The sequence below is a fragment of the Cloeon dipterum genome, chromosome 3 (assembly GCF_949628265.1).
Source record: "Cloeon dipterum chromosome 3, ieCloDipt1.1, whole genome shotgun sequence".
NCBI classification, from domain to species: Eukaryota; Metazoa; Arthropoda; class Insecta; order Ephemeroptera; family Baetidae; genus Cloeon; species Cloeon dipterum.
The window spans coordinates 36,326,234-36,343,847 of record NC_088788.1 but is presented as its reverse complement, the minus strand read 5'-3'; the positions used below and the strand labels follow the sequence as shown (position 1 = coordinate 36,343,847).

At 39.0% G+C, this 17,614-nt stretch overlaps 3 protein-coding genes and 1 long non-coding RNA gene across 5 annotated transcripts; all 4 read right to left on the bottom strand.

Annotated features, from left to right (window-relative positions):
- Window positions 1-2,258: 2,258 nt before the first annotated feature.
- On the bottom strand, window positions 2,259-5,609 carry LOC135939982 (uncharacterized). The gene is made up of 3 exons (XR_010574806.1): window positions 5,110-5,609; window positions 4,868-4,997; window positions 2,259-4,801 (listed from the first exon to the last, which is right to left on the bottom strand). It is a non-coding gene; the product is annotated as an uncharacterized LOC135939982 (long non-coding RNA).
- Window positions 5,610-6,306: 697 nt separating this feature from the next.
- Window positions 6,307-6,867, bottom strand: LOC135938407 (uncharacterized). The gene is made up of 3 exons (XM_065482027.1): window positions 6,724-6,867; window positions 6,444-6,662; window positions 6,307-6,387 (listed from the first exon to the last, which is right to left on the bottom strand). Exons 1-3 carry the CDS (start codon window positions 6,865-6,867, stop codon window positions 6,307-6,309), a joined length of 444 nt encoding a protein of 147 aa, XP_065338099.1.
- Window positions 6,868-7,462: 595 nt separating this feature from the next.
- On the bottom strand, window positions 7,463-11,296 carry LOC135939981 (uncharacterized). Of its 2 annotated transcripts, none has more exons than XM_065484607.1 (5): window positions 11,156-11,296; window positions 9,802-9,977; window positions 8,993-9,130; window positions 8,720-8,938; window positions 7,463-8,165 (listed from the first exon to the last, which is right to left on the bottom strand). In XM_065484607.1, exons 2-5 carry the CDS (start codon window positions 9,922-9,924, stop codon window positions 7,842-7,844), a joined length of 804 nt encoding a protein of 267 aa, XP_065340679.1. In that variant the 5' UTR covers window positions 9,925-9,977; window positions 11,156-11,296; the 3' UTR covers window positions 7,463-7,841. The 2 variants fall into 2 exon arrangements, with proteins under 2 accessions (XP_065340679.1, XP_065340678.1); XM_065484606.1 differs by lacking the exons at window positions 9,802-9,977; window positions 11,156-11,296 and adding exons at window positions 9,199-9,348; window positions 9,400-9,502 and having other exon boundaries at window positions 8,993-9,140.
- Window positions 11,297-11,671: 375 nt separating this feature from the next.
- Window positions 11,672-16,667, bottom strand: eRF3 (eukaryotic translation release factor 3). The gene is made up of 11 exons (XM_065481867.1): window positions 16,311-16,667; window positions 15,896-16,056; window positions 15,662-15,833; window positions 15,452-15,598; window positions 14,506-14,806; window positions 14,303-14,449; window positions 13,884-14,058; window positions 13,650-13,823; window positions 13,502-13,591; window positions 12,549-12,717; window positions 11,672-12,494 (listed from the first exon to the last, which is right to left on the bottom strand). Exons 1-11 carry the CDS (start codon window positions 16,549-16,551, stop codon window positions 12,451-12,453), a joined length of 1,821 nt encoding a protein of 606 aa, XP_065337939.1. The 5' UTR covers window positions 16,552-16,667; the 3' UTR covers window positions 11,672-12,450.
- Window positions 16,668-17,614: the final 947 nt, after the last annotated feature.

Below are 17,614 nucleotides of genomic sequence, written 5' to 3'. Positions count from 1 at the left end.
GAGTTTCGAAGTGGAATTTCAAAAAAACAAAATCATCGCTACGAAATTTTCTCCAAAGTTCACATTTGTCACGAAACAACTTTTAAACACATTTTCTATATTTCGAAATCATATTCAAAACACCTTAAAATTTTGAATGATAATTATTTCAACCTTTCCCTTTTGACATAATCTACAGATTTTTTATCTATATATCTGTTGATATATATTTCCTAATTTATTATATTCCCTTTATATGTACCAAACGGAAAAAGATACACATCTACAAACTTAAATATCCTTCAAAAATATTCAAATTTAGAAAAAAATGCTCAAAATTTCGGAAAAACACTATAATAAAAGTTGTTTGCACTGCTGTTTGTTTTTATGGAAAGTTGCAGTTTTTGCGACCCTGAGAAACCCCCACTAGGTTTTGCATTTTTCGGTTTTTTTCCGGAAATTCATAAATTTAATGTTTTTTTTCGAAATATGAATATTTTTACGTTTATTTAAAAAAAATCGTTTTTTATATACGATTTCGAAATTTAGAAAAATTTTTCAAAAGATGTCCCATGACTAAGGCGATCTATGCAAATTATTTCTTGGTGATAATTTTTTCCACATCAAAAAACCTAAAAATTAGGGGTTGCAATTTTTCAAATTTCGCATCATTATCTTTGCAACCCCAAATTTTGAGTTCTTTTTAACCATCAGAATTGCATAAACTTCCCATAATTGGACTCGTCTCCAGGGTTGCAATGCCCAAAAATGCACCACTGTTTTTTTGCACAAAAAAAAAACAGCTGAAAATAACACCAGTTTTGGTTTTTTTCACAATTTAACCCCAAAAAGGTCACATTTCACGCAAAAAGCGCCCGAAAATTTGGAAAAATTCGACTAGTGTTAGAATTTTCCGAATTTTCAGTGTTTGGGGACACCAGTGTCATATTTTTACTGATTTGTAAAGATCCCCATTCTTTTATTATAAAAATGCATGTTTTGGAAAAATGCGCAAATTTTCAGAAAAAAAAACAGTTTTTGCAATGTATTCGGTTTTTTCCGGAAAAATCCGGGTTTTTGGATTTTGCGAACCCCGGGTGGAGGGGGGGGTGGGCCGCTGCGGTCTCGTGGGCCGCCAAAATTAAGAATGCCCCGGTGAATTTTTCGATACCAGTCCGGCCCTGAAATAAAATAATTATGTGTGAGCGCAGAGAGTGCCTAAAGTGAGGAAAGAATAAAAAAACGAGTCTTCTATCTGCCTTATATGAGACAGCTGAGGTTATTTCTATCCTCCCGGAGCGGTCATCCCTAGACTCTTACATTTAAATTTCAGAAATCGAGAGAAACGTGTACCAATTAGTGCAAAAAAGGATCCAGAAGCGCTTTTTTACTCTTGAGCTCGTGATGTCACAATTTAGTGCAATCGTTTCAGCAGTATCATAGCATGAGAATGAGAGAGCTTCAGCGTATGACAGTCAGTTAACATAATGTTTTCGCGCCCTCCCCCTCCTCTAGAAACAGATTAAATTGGATAGAAGGAAAACCGTCACCGGCGCTTGCAATGGCGAATGGCAACCACTACTACCAGACGTAAGAGCATAAGACTGCGACTGCGCGAGATGGAATGTCAACGATCTCGCTAAATAATGTTCATTTTGTTTGATTTATAATTTTTATGAATTTTAAAATATATTAACTGATTTATTACCAGAAGAGATTTAGGAGTTAGGAGCCTTTATATTTTTTTCGCCATTGCAATCATATATTTGTGTTGCTCTGTGAACTCACTGAATGCTTTGCCTTTGTAAACAAACCCGCTTAATGGAATAGTGCAAAGTTCGCTCCATAGAAGACGTTTTCCGATGGCTTGAGAAAAGTTTGAGCTGAAAATTGCTGTCACCAAAGGGATTTGTTGCGATTTAGCCAGCAGGCAGGTTGCTTCGGTAAGCAATCGACCAACTCCAAGGCCCCGGAAATGCCGCGAAACACCAAGAAACATTAGCTCCAGTAATACATCCACTTCCCACCGAGAAAAAAGTCAACCAAAAGGTGCCCATTGGGTGCCCGCGTTCGGTCACCCGGCTACCCCCCGTGGGCACCCAGATGGGCACCCATTGGTTATACCGCATGTCCAACCCTTCGGGCACCCGCGAGTGGTCATGCCCAGAATTCGGGCACCAATTGGGCACCCTTTAAATAACCGTTCTTAGAATCTCTTAATTTGTACATAAAAAGTATAGCTTAATTCAGGGAGCGTAATAAATGAGAGGCCGAGAATATTCGTTGACCAAAAGCTAACCATCGGGTGCCCGGCTGAGGTTACCACCAGTGGGCAGCCAATGGTTACCTTTTGGCTACCTTTTATCTAGGGCTGTCAGGTGGCAGGTCGATTGACTCTGTTCGTTAAAAAAGATAAATTTGTAGCGCAAAATGACAGCCCTAGGTAAGAGGTAGCCAAAAGGTAACCATTTGGTGCCCGCCTGCGGTTACCTTCAGTGGGCGGCTAGATGGGCAGCACTTTTATTGGATGATATTCATACAACAATTAACGTACAATTAAATAATACATTTTATACATCAAATTTGAAGATTTTTGATTTTTAAAAATCCCCGAAAATAAAATAATGTGAATGAAGGGTGGACTGTAACTCTTTACTGGGTTAAGTTATCACCTTGAAATTTTCATTGTCTATCCTAGTTTTCCACCATGAACAACTTATCAACCTACAAAAAATTCGCAGGGCAAAGGTCAAGGTCACCTTTTGCGACCTTTACTCAAAAATTAAAAATCAAGGGATGATAACACCCTTAGATCTTTTTGGGGTTCAGGGCTGAATTGTAGCCCTTGAAATTCTGCACAAGCCTACCAAGTTTCAAAGGTGCAACAGTAGTTTTGCTGTAATTTGAATTTGAAAATTAAAATCCGGCTCGATGCCGCTCGATCGAGCACGGCCTTTAGTCGGCGAGTTCGCCCATCATTCGTCGAGAATATTTTTACCCATTCCATTTGGTTAGACACATCAAGAGGGCCCAGGGTAGACATACTGAGGTCGATACCGACCTTCAGGGTCTTTACCTGACGTGACCCTGAGATAATTTTTTTTAAAATATCAAATTTCATCAAACTTGGTGTCTTTCCGTAGGTTATCACCGGTCTACAGATCAAATATAAAGTCAAAACTGCTGATTTCAAATTTTAACACTTTTAAACATCACGTCAGGATTAATGGCTTTCACAAATATTTCAAGAACCGGTTTCAGGATTGTCATTCGGCAGTATTATTGAGCTGTAAAGCAGCGAAAACCTATAAAAAGACACTATGATTGATGAAATTGGACATTTTCTAAATTATTATCTCAGGGTCTCGTCAGGTTCAGACCCTGAAGGTTGATTATGATCTAACTATGTCTATCCTTGGTCCTCTTGACGTGCCTAATAAAATGGAATGGATTAAAACATCATCGCCGAATGATAGGCAACTCGCTGACCGAAGGCCATGCACGATCAAGTGGCATCGAGCCGAATTTGAACTTGAATTTTCAAATTACAAAAAACGCTATTTTTGTGCCTCTTAAATTTGGTGTGCTTGTGCAGATTTTCACGGGCTACATTTCTGCCATGAACCCAAAAAAATCTGAAGGCTATCATACTTAAATATTGAATTTTCAAAAAATAAATGTGACCATGACCTTTGACCTGCGAATTAAAAGTCGTTCACAATTAAAAACTAGGTTTGGCAGTGAAAATTCGAAGGTCATACCTAATGCAGTTAAGTTACATTCCACCTTTCAATAACAGAATAAGCAATTACAATTAAAAAAATAAATTAATAAATGTAAACAATTTTTCAACACAGTAAAATCGCGTACAATAGACTTTGAAGAACTGCACACTTACAAATTAATAAGATTTTATACTTAAAACTATAATAAAACATTATTTTTGAGGTGATGCAGCAATAAAACAAATAATGTTGGATGATTATAAAAATTTTACGAGTTCACCAGCAGTTTGGAATACCCCTTTGGCTGTCATTAATTGGCAACATCAGCTGCTACTTTTGATTTAATAAGATTCCAATGAGATAGAGGACATGGTCCTGCTGTGCATTCAACATTCAACCCTTAACCAATATAATTCTAATTGATGTGCTGGAAACCAAAAAACAGTAAAGCCAATCATCGTCGAAGAGTAATTATATTTGTTTTCAATTTGCTGATGTTTCTAGGGTGAATGGTTGAACTGATTTTGGATTACAGCACATTAAAATGAATTATTTTTAGTCCAGAAGGCACTGCAGCAGTATTTAATGAAAAAAAGTGACGAAGGGAATTAAATTCAAAAGTATACGGCGGCATATCTACTGTTTTTTTAAATTCAAACATTAAAGGCTTTTGCAATTGTTAATTTTAAGCCTATGATGGTTATTCGAGTAATAAACTCAAAATTTTTGTTGCCACAATATACTGTCTAGCAAATACTTATCTTCATAAAGAGGAAGCCAACTTAATCAAAAAATATGCCGCAAACAAAACTAAATCACAAAACTAATTATAGGAATTTAATGAAGTTGTTACAAAATATCAGTAATGAGAACTAAAGTATTTGACCAGAAAAATGAAGCCTTGTTAAAATTAATTTTCAAGAGTCAAACATGAAACTTGCCATTAAACATACAAAAGATTACCACTTAGATTCCCTACTCATGTCGTTCAGCACTTTCTGTCAAAACACGAACGTTGCTTTTCATCTCAGCAGGAGCATAGTCCATGGTCGCATCAATTCCATTACAGCAGAAAATGGACACAACTGCAGACTACCCTGCAAAATAAAATACAATGTATTAATTTTCTACTCATTAATATCGCCATGCATTCAACTTCATACCTGAATTTACCGGGAGAAGTTTTGTTTAGTTGTCCAGGCCCTCTTGATTCGGATGTCCATATCGCGTAAAGGCAGCTATTCCCAACCAGAGGACATCAAAATCCTGATCAGGCTGGGACGCGGTGCAAGCCTGCTGACACACAGGATTGATTAAAAGCAATTTAAAATGAATATATTGATGTCAGTGTCCGCGCGCGTATTTTTGTAGCCCCCAATCTATGTAAATTCAATGATACCCTTACCTTTTGGAACATCAGGAACATCCACAATCCATCCAAGAATCCGTTTATGTTGTCGATTTGTCGAATAGCAACCGAAAACACGGCGAAATTCTTGACTAAATATGATGATGCAATCAGCGCGTCTCAGCCGTCATGCTTGTTTTCAATCGCTGAGCGACTGAGCCAGAGGCAGCCGGCAGCAGCTGGTGCTGCTGCCGACAGTGGCGCCACACGCGCGGCCTACGAGTGTAACAAAGAAACGCGCGCGATAATGCTGAGTAAAAGTAAGAAGTGCTCAAAGCGATTTAATTTATCGAGTTTAAAATGCTAATTGGTGTTTTAACCAAACAAATTTATAATAATTAATTTTTTATGAAACACGATCTCAAGAATTTACGTTGGTTCTGAGGTTGCCCATTGGTTAACCGTTGGGTAGCCACTCTTGGTTATCAAAGTTTTTTATTTATTTTTGTGCACTTTTACTATAAATAAGTTTTAAAACCTTTAATAACAAAAATCAGACAAAATATGTGGGTAAAAACGAGTAAAGGAAAATTGTGCCCACGCATGGGTTAACCATTGGGTAACCAAAAGTTGACCCGTTTTAGCAATCTTTTTAAAATGCATAAAAAATGCGAATTTTCACTAATAAAATATAATTTTTTCTGTGCCCAAAAATTAACCCAAACAGTTCATGAACCGGTCACACCGCAGTTATCCCATACGAGTTGCCCGAAAAGTGCCCTTTGGGTGCCCAAGACTGGGCACTGGAAAATCCAAGCCAAATTTCAAAAAATTCCAATAAAACATGATTCAGAATCATGCCTGAATTGCAAAACCGCCATTAGTTTAATTTTTTTAGGTGACCGCAAGGGACCACGGTTACCACCCTGCCCGCTCCGGCTATCCGAAAGGTGCCCGTTCGGTGCCCAAGACCGGGCACTGGCATTTTGACATGAACCAAGCCAAATTTCAAAAAAATCCAGAGAAAAATGATTGAAGGTCATGCCTGAAATGCAAAACCACCCTTAATTTTAATTTTGTTACGTGACCGCCAGTGACCCCCTGCCCGCTCTGGGTAACCAAAAGGTGCCCATCGGGTGCCCAAGACTGGGCACTCAAAATTTGCATGATCCAAGCCAAATTTCAAAAAAATTCCAATGAAACATGAATCAGGATCATGCCTGAAACACAAAACCACACTTTGCTCAACTTTTGTCAGGTGACCGAAAAGTGACCGCGGTTACCCCTCTGCTCGCTGGGTTGGTAATGTGCGAACGTGTTGATTTGTGCATCAATCTACGAGTTTTTTTAATGTGGTTTAGTCTAAATAAATAAATTTAAAAAAGACTCACTTGAATCATGACGTTCATATTCTCCTTAGCAGTGTCCGTTTTGCATTTGAAATCGCGAAAGTGTTCAAAATATGTTCCTTCGCCAGGCTTCGACCGGGTTTGAACTTTGTTGAACGATGCGCCCACAACCTTTCCATCATATAAAGCCACTAAAGATGAGCCATCTTCAAAAGTTTCAATGGTCAGTTGCTCGAGATCATCAATTGCCCCTGGGCATTCCTAAAAATATAAAAATCATCAACCTTCGATTAATATTCGCTCAACATAATATTATACTTACTTGTAACCGCAAACCTTTGCTAACTGGTTCGTCTGTGTAATACGAATCTCTCATCATAGCTAAAGCGTCTTTGAGGTGATGTTGAGTGAGTTTTAAGATTAGCACACCTTTTTCATTAGTAAGCCAAACGCGGTCTTCACTCATTGTATCGAGGAATTACAAAATATTCGACGGAGACGGTTTCGTTTCTGTCTGTCACTGTGGCAGACTGCTGCAATTCAATGCCACCAATTTGATAGAGGCTACTTCTGTATGGTTTTATCAATTTGTCCTATCTCCAAAACACTTAAATGGATTTGACCTTCGCCAACTTGGCCTACACGCTGAGTTGATTTAAGATTCTATTTTGTTGGCCATAGCAAGTAGTTCATTGAGTTTATTCATTTAATTTAGCAGTTTTCTCAAAAAGAAACACTGAGGAAGTTAAATTTCATATTTTGCCAAATTCCTCAAATAATTAAACAATTTTCAGCTTCAATTCACACTCTCGTCAACAACTATGTGCGAATTTTGAGGACAAATTCCCTATATTATGAAATAAATCGTGATTTTAAACTAGGGAGACAATTGTTGATTAGCAAGTTAACTTTTGAGCCATCTTTCTCACAAATTTAAACAATAATTAATTTTTTAGCTTTGTTTTCCCGAAAAGGTCACAAAAATTCTATAAACCTTTTACAACTCCTTAAAAATCCATACAATACTAGAATTAACATGGATTAAAATAAAATGTGTCACATTGCACAAAATATCACCAAGTTTTAATCTCTTTCAAATAGCATATTTGACAAAGAGTGCAGGGACTTAAATATCATCCTGCAAATTCACACAAAATATTTTTTCTCTGAAGAGAATCACCGTCCACCTAATTTACCACTTCTGAGTCTACTATTGTGAATTAATATGTAGAGGTCTCAGCGAGCCAGCCGCCTTGCGCCACATGAAATAGGGCCAAAAATTAAAAAAAAAAATCTTCCGGCATTTCGGGACCATTGAGCACTATCAAACTTCACGTATAAAATACTGTCAGCCACTGCCAGGCATAAACCTCGGCTAAGCTGGTCCTGGCAGGCGCCACCTTAAATCTCGCGGCTGACAATGAGACCTCTATGAATTAATTAATCAATTTTCTTGCCCATCGCAACCAGAGTTTGGTGTTCGCCAGTGAAATCACCGTATGGCCTTCCCTTGAAACTGAATTCGTTCATTTGAATGGTGCATAATTCATCCCACTGCAAGGCCCGTCCGATCGCCTGAGAGAAGTTGGAACTGAAGATGACGTTGACAAGAGGAATGTCTCTTGATTTCGCGAGTTTGCACGTTGCTTCTGCGAGTGACTTTCCGATTCTTAAGCCTCGATGATCACGGGATACGCCGAGGAACATGAGCTCCAATGATTTCTGCACTCCGTAATACTCGAAAGCGTCGTTTCTCGCATCAACCTGATTAGGAAAGACGGTTAGTGACCATGTTTTGATTTGAACGCAAATTTTCCAATTCAATTCAATTCAATTCTGTTTATTTCTCCATAACACTATATTTCCAAGCACGTAAGATAAAAGCATATTGCACTAGGCTGTTTGATTTGATCTACAACCTAGTGCTGTATTTCTGGGCGATCGGAGGGAAATATGGAGAAACAGGCCTCTTAAACGGGACCATTAATAATTATTTTTTTTTACCAGTAGCAGTCTCTTTAACAACGCCTGACAGTCTCCTTATTAATTTGATTTTTAGCCTGAACAGGACGACAGGATTTTTAATGTTCCAAAAGGGTTTTCTGTTTTTTTCTTTCTCAAACAATAATTAAAAAAATATTCTGGAAATTTTCTAACAAGATCTAAATTTCAATTATATCACTACCGAGAGGCCCATATATCCAGATTTCCAAAAGAATAAGATAAAATTACCGTTATTTAGACTCCAAAAATATTTAAAAATTGCTGACTACATCAAATCTCTCATTGTCAGTACATAGCCCAGAAAATTAGTTTACCCTTATCATAAGATCCATGTACTCCTTGGCAGTGTCGGTTTTGCATTTGAAATCTCTGAAGTCTTCAAAGTAGCTTTGGTCACCAGGTTTTGGTTTAAATTGCACTTTGTTGAAAGCGGCGCCGACAATTTTCCCATCCAAAATTGCGATTAGGGATGATCCATCCTCAAATGTCTCGATCGTCAGTTTTTCCAACTCATCTACAGCTTCAGGGCAGTCCTGAGAAAAATGAAAATTGATATCGGATGGAATTAATTGAATTATCCAACAGACGTGTAGGCGCACAGCTTTGGCCACAGATTCATCAGGGTAGTAGGAGTTTCTCATCAAAACAAGGGCTTCTTTCAAGTCGGCTTCGGTTAAATTTACGATTTTTAGTCCTTTGTCAGTTGTCAACCAAACATTACTTGTGTCGCCCATCCTGTAAGGTTAGAAAATTTAAATTTAGAAATGCATCAAAATTTACGAGTAGAACAAACCTGATTGCTTATTGATTCGAGGAGTTTGACTCAAAGGTTTTGGACGAAGCTGCAGATTTGCTTTGCGCAGACGACGTGGCTGCGAATATTTTTAGAAGAGAGTACACAGTGAGTGGAGGAACCCCTGACCTCAGAAGTTCAATAATCGCGCTGAAAAAACACAGAGTTAGAAAATAATGACGGACTTAAGTTCTTTTTAACTGCGAATAACTCTTATCTCCGCCATCAGCACGATATTCAGCCGATTTCACAATTAAAATTGATATCACGACAACAAAACTTGTCGGGGAAATACAAGAAGTGAGATTTTTTAGCAACGACGAGGATTATGAAGTGACAAAGATTTTAAAATTTAAAAAGACGGAACTAGAAATTTCCCGTTTGCGTTAAAAAATTGAGAAATACAAGAACCGTCACAGAAATAATTAAAGCACTAGTTTGTTTGGTTTATCGTTAAAATTGGAATATTAACATTTATTGAAATTAATAAATCAAATTTATAAATTTGTTCGACGTCGAACATTGGCCTTGAAGGTTTTTTTTGTAAGAGTCATTTTTACTAGAATAGAGGTAAATACGAATAAATATCATCTGCAGAGTAATTATCAAAATCATTAACCTGTGAGTTCTTGTCGAGATGGAAATTCCAGCAAGTTGGGCGAGCGAATGCAGCTTCGAAACTTCCTCCGAGTTTGAGTCGCTGCTTCCCCTTCTCCGATTTGCCATCGTAGATTCGGGCTGGTGACGTTTTTATGTCGTTTTTTGGCTCCTACCTCTGTCTGTGAATAATAACAATAAATTCAATAAATTTACTTTTAATCGATTTGGTTCTCTCAATTTATAATTACAACAGAATGTGATAGATAATTTTAAAAAAACCAACGATTTAATTTTGTGCTCGTTAAGTAATAACCAGTTGTGGAAGAGAGTCAATGACCTCTTGGCTTCAGTCGCAGATAACGAATTCCGTTGAGTGTTTGCTTTCCTACCCACTAGCTTGCAAATTAGTTTAGAGGAGACTCTCTGTCCGCTATTTACAGGGTTTTGTTAATTGAAAAAAAAAACCTGTTTACAATAATTAACTTCTAGTGGCAAGCTAAAATTCATTCCCCTAGACTTGACAGGAAACCTATTGCCATTTCACTATAAACTCAAGCTGTGGCATATTATTTTTTTATTGGTATAATGAATCCTTTTTTCAGAGAATAATAGATTTAGCCTGAAATGTTCTAAATTTCACGCCAAACAAAATTGCCCTCAGTGACAAACTTCGAAGGTCGCAAAAATCAGGTTCAAAAAAATCTGACATAGTTAAAATGTGGCCCAAATACTGGGAAACAACTAAAATAAAAATTTATTAATATTTTTGCTCTTTATTTTTTGAGAAAATCAAAGCAAAATTTAAAAACAATTTTTTGCACTTTTTATAAATCGATATAATATGGTAAAACGGGAAAAAAAGTGCAGATTTCTAACGGATTTGACTCAAATTTGATTATTTGCTAACAATTAATTTCGAATTTGCCAGGTCAGGGGCGGAATGTCGGAATTATTGAGACTTTAACAGAACTGCATGACAATGAGCGTTCTTTGGTGTCAGTTCAATGTTTTTCACCCCGAGGAACTCAATTTTTGACGTTGCCTGCAGTGCTCCCAATTTTTTCGTAACATATCATAAATACAAATGTATTATGTGTGTATGTATTTAAAAACAATAAAATGACGAGATAAACTGTCATCAAAATTGATCCAGCACCGATTTGTTTCGTATGAATTTTCGGCTTTTTCAGCAAACTATTGGCCTGGAAATTATAAATTTCTCCTTTGGAATTTTAAAATATATACATATGTATCATACATAATTATACATATTTATGTAAGAATTATGTATTACGTGCATATGAATAACAAGTAAGTTCCAACGTAACAACCAACGCGTCACAAATTATGTATCTACCTGTTATTTGGAAAGTTCAGCTTTCAACGCTGGGGATGTTTCTGGGTTGATTCAGAGTGAGCGTAAAAGGTTAGGCTGTGTTGTTGTCTGGTTGTTGTTGCAGTTTTGTTTATGTTTGGTTTGCTCAATGCCCGGCTCGGCCCGGCTCTGTTGGTCTGTTGCTTTGCTGCAGCCAGTTCACCAGATGCAGCTGCGAAGCGGTAAAAATGGCGCGCTTTTTTCAAACATGCAGCACGCGCGAATTTACGTCGAACATCCGAACGACAAAATGTTTTGGGTGCAACTATAATCGATTGATCCGTAAAATGTGGTATATTTTTTCGCTAAAACATATATGAGTGTTTTATCTCTTAGCAATAATTTTTCCAGTTTGGTTTTTCCCACGCATTTTTAGGATTATAAACCCCTTTTCGCGCTAAAAAAATTCGGATACTCTATCCATCCATTCTAGATTAGTTGGTGTGAATAAGACGAAAAAGATGAAGTAAAAAAATGAAAAAAATAAAATCAAGGAAGGGATGTCATCAAGTTTATGCTGTTTAGCTTTATTATTATCAATAACAATACCTCTCCATTTGTATAATCATAATTCAATGACCGAATAAAAAGGAAAACTAATTACAAAGATGCTGATAGCAGTATTCAAAAAGTGATAAGTGGGCAGCTTAAAAGTTCGGTAATTGGAACAAAGTTAGAAGTAGGGCAACGTGTGTAAAAGGCGTTGGTTGATTTTCAAATGAGAAGTTCAGATCCAAGGACAAATCTTGCACATGACGAGGCAAAAAGAATCAAAGTTGCGTGGGCGCTGGGCAGAAAGAAACGTTTGGTGGTTTTATTTGGAAAATCAATCTGCCTGTTAATAATAAACAAAACAGTCCCAGGAAGCTGTGCTTTAGCTTGTAAGCAAAGCACTCACGCCGATTATTTGTCCACTTGTTTACAGTATTTCCCGGAAGCTGCGATACATTGCCAGCCTCAGGAGTTGGGAGCCCTTTCTTTTGATTCTGGGCTTAAAAATAATTTGAAACTAAAGACTGACTGCTCGACGGATGGTTGAACAGAAAGAGAAGCTACGTCTGTACCAATTGAAAATATTGACACCTTTGTCATTTGCAAAATCAACTGTAATTGCCATGTCAACGGTGCTTGGCCAGCCAATGTGAGAATTCACTGAGAAAGCAGGTTTGCTACATGGCCGCCACCACACTTGTTTTGCATTTTAGTATTCTTTTAAACGAGTCCTTTGGGCATGACAGAAAGAGAGGCACTCTGCTGCTGCAATCATTGACACTTATTTACTCTATCACCTTGAGCACCTTGCCGATTGCAATGGTTTTGCCTGAAAAATAAATAAAAATCAGTCCAAGTGGAGCGAAAGAAAACGAATACTCGCCTTCGTCTCGGAGAGTGAATCTTCCCATTTGCGGGAAGAGTTTGAAGGGCTCCAGGCAAATGACGCCAGCACACTCAAGCCTCATGATCACCACTTGATCCTGCTTGACAAAGCGCGGCCGCGTCTTGGACTTGTCACCAGTCTTCTTGTCAACCAAGCAAATCAGAGCCTGCAATCCGACGCATCACACACTCAGTACTCTATTTCCCGTCATACCATACAAGCCAACTCTAAGGATTCAAAACATTCGATTTTGGCGAAATTTTCAAATTCCTGATGAGAATATATGGGTAATTAATTTTTGTAACAATTCCCACAAGGGTATTTAAAAGTTTAAATTGTTCATTGTGAGCACATTCTGAGAGCTGATGAAATTTCCTAGTTTATAATTGATAAAAACATTCCCGCAGAATTTTTATATTTCGACAAAATTGGCCAGTTGCATAAACCCTAAGTGTGTATTTTAATTTTTTTATGACAAAAATGGAGCTACACGACCTGACAGTAAGCTCAGAAATTTTATATTGATTTACTGGCAAGAGTTTAAAATTTAGACTTGAGATCCACTCCCAAGGTTTTTTCACATATTTTGAGTACATTTGGGGATACTCTGTGAAGATTTCTTACGCTTGCCTGTAATCGACCGTCCTCAGGTCACGCGAAGCGCCCTTCTGGAGGCCTGAAGGGCCCAAGGAGTGGAAGCTACTTGTCTTAATCATATAAAAGAATATTTTTTTGCCAATTAAAATCCAAAGATGAGTTATTTTTTGTCTTTTCAGGCAGGGTCTAACAGAACTGATAAATAACATCATCGCGATTGAGTGAAAACAGGCATCACAATTAGCTTTTAAAGCAATTTTCCCCATTTGAAATTCCACAACAAACTCAATCGTTTAAAAAAGTCGCCAGAGACTAAAACACGTCAATTCCTTCAGAATTGCAAAGATTATTACCTTGACTGTAACCTCCTCGGCTACACAGTGGATGTGCATGACTGCTGAATAGCCTGCACAAATAATGCTCTTGTGCTCCAAAATAACTACCTACGGCACACAAAAAGAAAATGAATGTTAAAATCATGTATTTAAGAGGATAGCGTACTTGAGCATCAAAAATGCGGCCAGTTTTAGTCGGATTGTTGGCATCACAGAGCACAAATCCTGGGGACACATCCTCTTCTTCAATTCCTTTCAGTTTGATCTTGACGTTCTCTCCTGAGCTCACAGAAGTAACTTCTTCGTCATCAGACCACAACTGGTCCACTATCACTGGCGTCTGCAATTTATTTGACAGCGTTTAAGTACAAGTACGGTGGCGAAGATTAAGTCGACTCACCCTATTAGGCATTAGAAGAAGACTTTGACCTTTTCTGGCTTCTCCAGACTCCACCTTTCCCATTACTACAGTACCCATGTCCTTGTATTTGTCCACTACTGGCATCATAAAAGGCCCCTCGTTAGTTCGACCTAATGACGGCAGCTGGTCGATGTATGGAATGAAGGCTTCCCCTCTGCAGATGAAAGCATTGTTAGTTATGCCAGTGTTCCAAAATTGCTGGCTTTTTACGAATAATTTCGCCTAAGCCAATTTAAGCAAAGTAACAAAACAAAAAATTCAAATATAAGAAACATCTCCATCTTGAACTTCTTCAATTTAAAAATAATTTATTACAATTTAAGTGTTTCTGCAGTAAAAACCTCTTTAATTATATTCAAATTGTGTGCCTGCTAGTCAAAATTCAGCTTGACACTCACCTGTACCACGGACACAGATTTTCATCTATTTTCTCTTTAAGGCCCAGACCAGTGAGTCCAGAGCAAGGCATGAATGTGAGGTCCTTCTGAGGGTTAAAACCAAGTTTCTTAAGGTAGGGCATTAACTTGTCTCTACATTCATTATATCTGCAAAGAGAAGAGTGTAAACTTCCTGGTAATCAAGGTAATGCGTTGACGATTACCTCTCTTCCGACCACTCCACGGTGGGATCGTCCATTTTATTGATAAGGACAACCAGGTGCCGCACTCCTGCAGTTTTGGCCAGCATCGCGTGCTCTCTTGTTTGTCCGCCTCGGTCGAATCCGGTTTCGAACTCTCCCTTTCTCGCGGAAATTACGAGGACGGCAAGGTCGGCTTGCGCAGCGCCACCAATCATGTTCGGAACAAAACTCTTGTGTCCAGGTGCATCGAGGATGGTGAAATGTTTGCCCTCAGTTTCGAAGAAGGCGCGTCCCACTTCCACGGTCTTGCCTTTCTCGCGCTCTGAAATGTCACCGTATAATTTAAGCCTCAAAACTGGACTGCAGCGGAAAACTTGGTTTAAAAATTTTTTATTTGGGGCAGGGGGTACAGGGACTTCAGGCTTTCAAATGAAACAAAGGGTTTAAAAAAATACAAACGTGAACCAGAATTTGTTAGACCCTTGAAAATTTGCATAAAAAAACTAATACGTCAGGAAAAGCTTATTTAATTAGGTCAAAAATTGAAACATTGACTCTGGTCTAAAAGTGTCTTTGTCACATGGTTGCACAACACTCGCATTAAAAAAATGCAGAGGTTAAAACCGGTTTATTAATATTTTTTACCAGTATCTTGCAACCAATTTTTGCACCTGTTTTCAATAATTTTTTAATAATTATTAGCTCATGGCCTTGAATTAAAACACAGAAAAAATCAATTCTTGTGCAAGAAATTGGTAAAAAAATAAGTGGTGAAAAAATCCCAGAGGGTAAGCAAAATGCAACCCTGCGGCCGTCAAGAGAATTTTTATTTTTGATCCAATAGTTTTCTCTTGAAATCTGACACGTAAACACGACTTCTATCTTAACATCGGTTTCAATTAATTCTTAATAAGCAATTTCCTGATACAGTGCTATCCTGGAATGAAAGGTTTGTCACAGCACTGACCTTCAAGATTTGTGTCGAGCGCCCACGAGAGGTACCATGTTTCTCTGTTCTTTTCCTTGGCCTCCCTCTCATACTTCTCAAGAGTCCTCTTTTCAACCATGCCAGTCAGGTACATGATTTGTCCACCAATCGTGCTCTTGCCGGCATCTGTTTTTTTTTTATTTACGCGTTAACTTAAAGAAAAACAGGATTTCGTAATGAAACACATACCAACGTGGCCAATAAATACGACGTTGATGTGCTCCTTTTTGCTTCTGGTTTCCTCGGCCTTTGCCGCTCTCTTCTTGGGCTTGACAACAAGCTCCTCTTCCTCCTCCTCGACGTCCTCGTCCGCCAATTCGTCTCCATCGGCGGCTTCTTCCCAACTGTCTACCGCGGCCGGCTACTCGGATCGAGAGCAAAAGTTAATCAAAGCCGGTCACATGTCCGGGGGATGAGTCAAACCTCGTTAACCTGCAGAGCCGACATGGCCGCGGTAATGGATTGTCCTTCTTCGGGGGTGGAAGCCTTGGACGAACCGTCAGGGGGTTGTTTCTTAGGGGATGCTGATCCAGGTGGCTCCTCCATTCCTAGGGCGAGCGCGACTCCGTCAGGGCTGCTTTTGTCTGGGAAAAACACGCGACGAATCGCGAGTCGTGAAAGCGGAAATTGCACGTCGGCTTGGGCTAATTTGAGTGCCGGACGGGCACGAATCAAATTTAAAATTGTTGTCGAGTCAGCAAATTGCATTAGAGTAAGTCGGCCGGCCGGGGTGAGCGAGGAATTGGGCAAAAGCGGGAGGTGTGGCCGCAACACGGACACACTCGCGGCCATATGGACCGCGGTCCGGCGGCCGAAAGTGGGCCATTCGGGCACTCACCACTCGGTGTTTTCGCAGGGCTGTCCGGGGTGCCTGCGGAGGTATCTGCGGGAGCGGAGGAAGGCATCCAGGAGGGAACAAATTCTGCCGCATTCACGTTAAGACTGTATCTGATAGATTGTTCGTCTAGGGGCTGTGTCGTGGCGGCGATCGTAGCGCCTGTGGAATCGGCCTTCTCCCAGCTCTCGGGCGTAGGCACAGCCTCGGAAGTCGTTGCGTTTTGCTCAGTGCCGCTGCTCATCGTTTAGACAAGCCGCAGGTCGAGAAAATCCCGTTTTAAACGCGGTTTTCTTTTGATTCTATCCGCGTGTGCACCTTTGGCAATGTGGTCCTCCTGCAGCACTGCAGCGACAAACGACCGGCATCACAACTAAATGCGGCCGCTGTCGGCCATGCTGCTTCCCGCGAAAATTTTAAACTTCCCAGTGTGCACTGTTTCCTTCAGCATTTTTGTGATTTACGATGAAACGAAGGCGAGACACTCCCGAAATTTCAGCCCATCAATGTAAGTAAATTAAGGAGGTTCTTCTCAGCATGCATACGTATTCCCGGAATCATTTCTGTAGCAGAAAAATTTCGGGGTTCAGCATCAGCAGCGCGCAAGTCCGTACAGTGTAGCAAAAAGACAGGTTTATGCGGTTTATGTAGTACGCTGAGGTCAACAACGTCAAATTGTGCTTCCCCGTTTTGCTTATTTTTTTTTTATTTATTATCAATTCAATCATAAGGACGAGTCTCATCCAGAAAATGCGCTAGATTTTATTAATGCGGGGCCGGGCCAGCTTGGCATGAGGAATGGGACAGCGTTCATTTGTTTGAAAATAATAGTATTTTGAACGGTCAACAGGAGGCACGCGCTACTGTCAATTCTCGCGCATTTTCCACTTCTGCGTATTGTGCGGGTTGCATGCCGTACCGAAATCAGTAAATTAGTGAGAAATCCGGAGAAATCTAAATTTAGGTAAATGCGCGTTACTATCAAAGCCCCAATATATTTTTGTGTGCTGCTATATAGGTGAATTACGTGATTGCATGTAATTAATCTGCTTTAAATCATTGCTGCAATACACTTCACTTCTTGGAACAAATCCTGCAAATTTTTTGAAAAATAAGCTGAAATAAAAAGTACATAATTAATATTTTTTGTAATAATTTTGAAATTAAATAGTTTTATTTAAAATTTAATTGCACAGGAAGCAGTTGCGAAAAAATTTGTTGCAAAATTAAATGCAATATTTCTAGTACAATTATTAGTATTGCTCGAATTAATTTGTTGCCCACTAATTCCATTCCAATGATGAAAA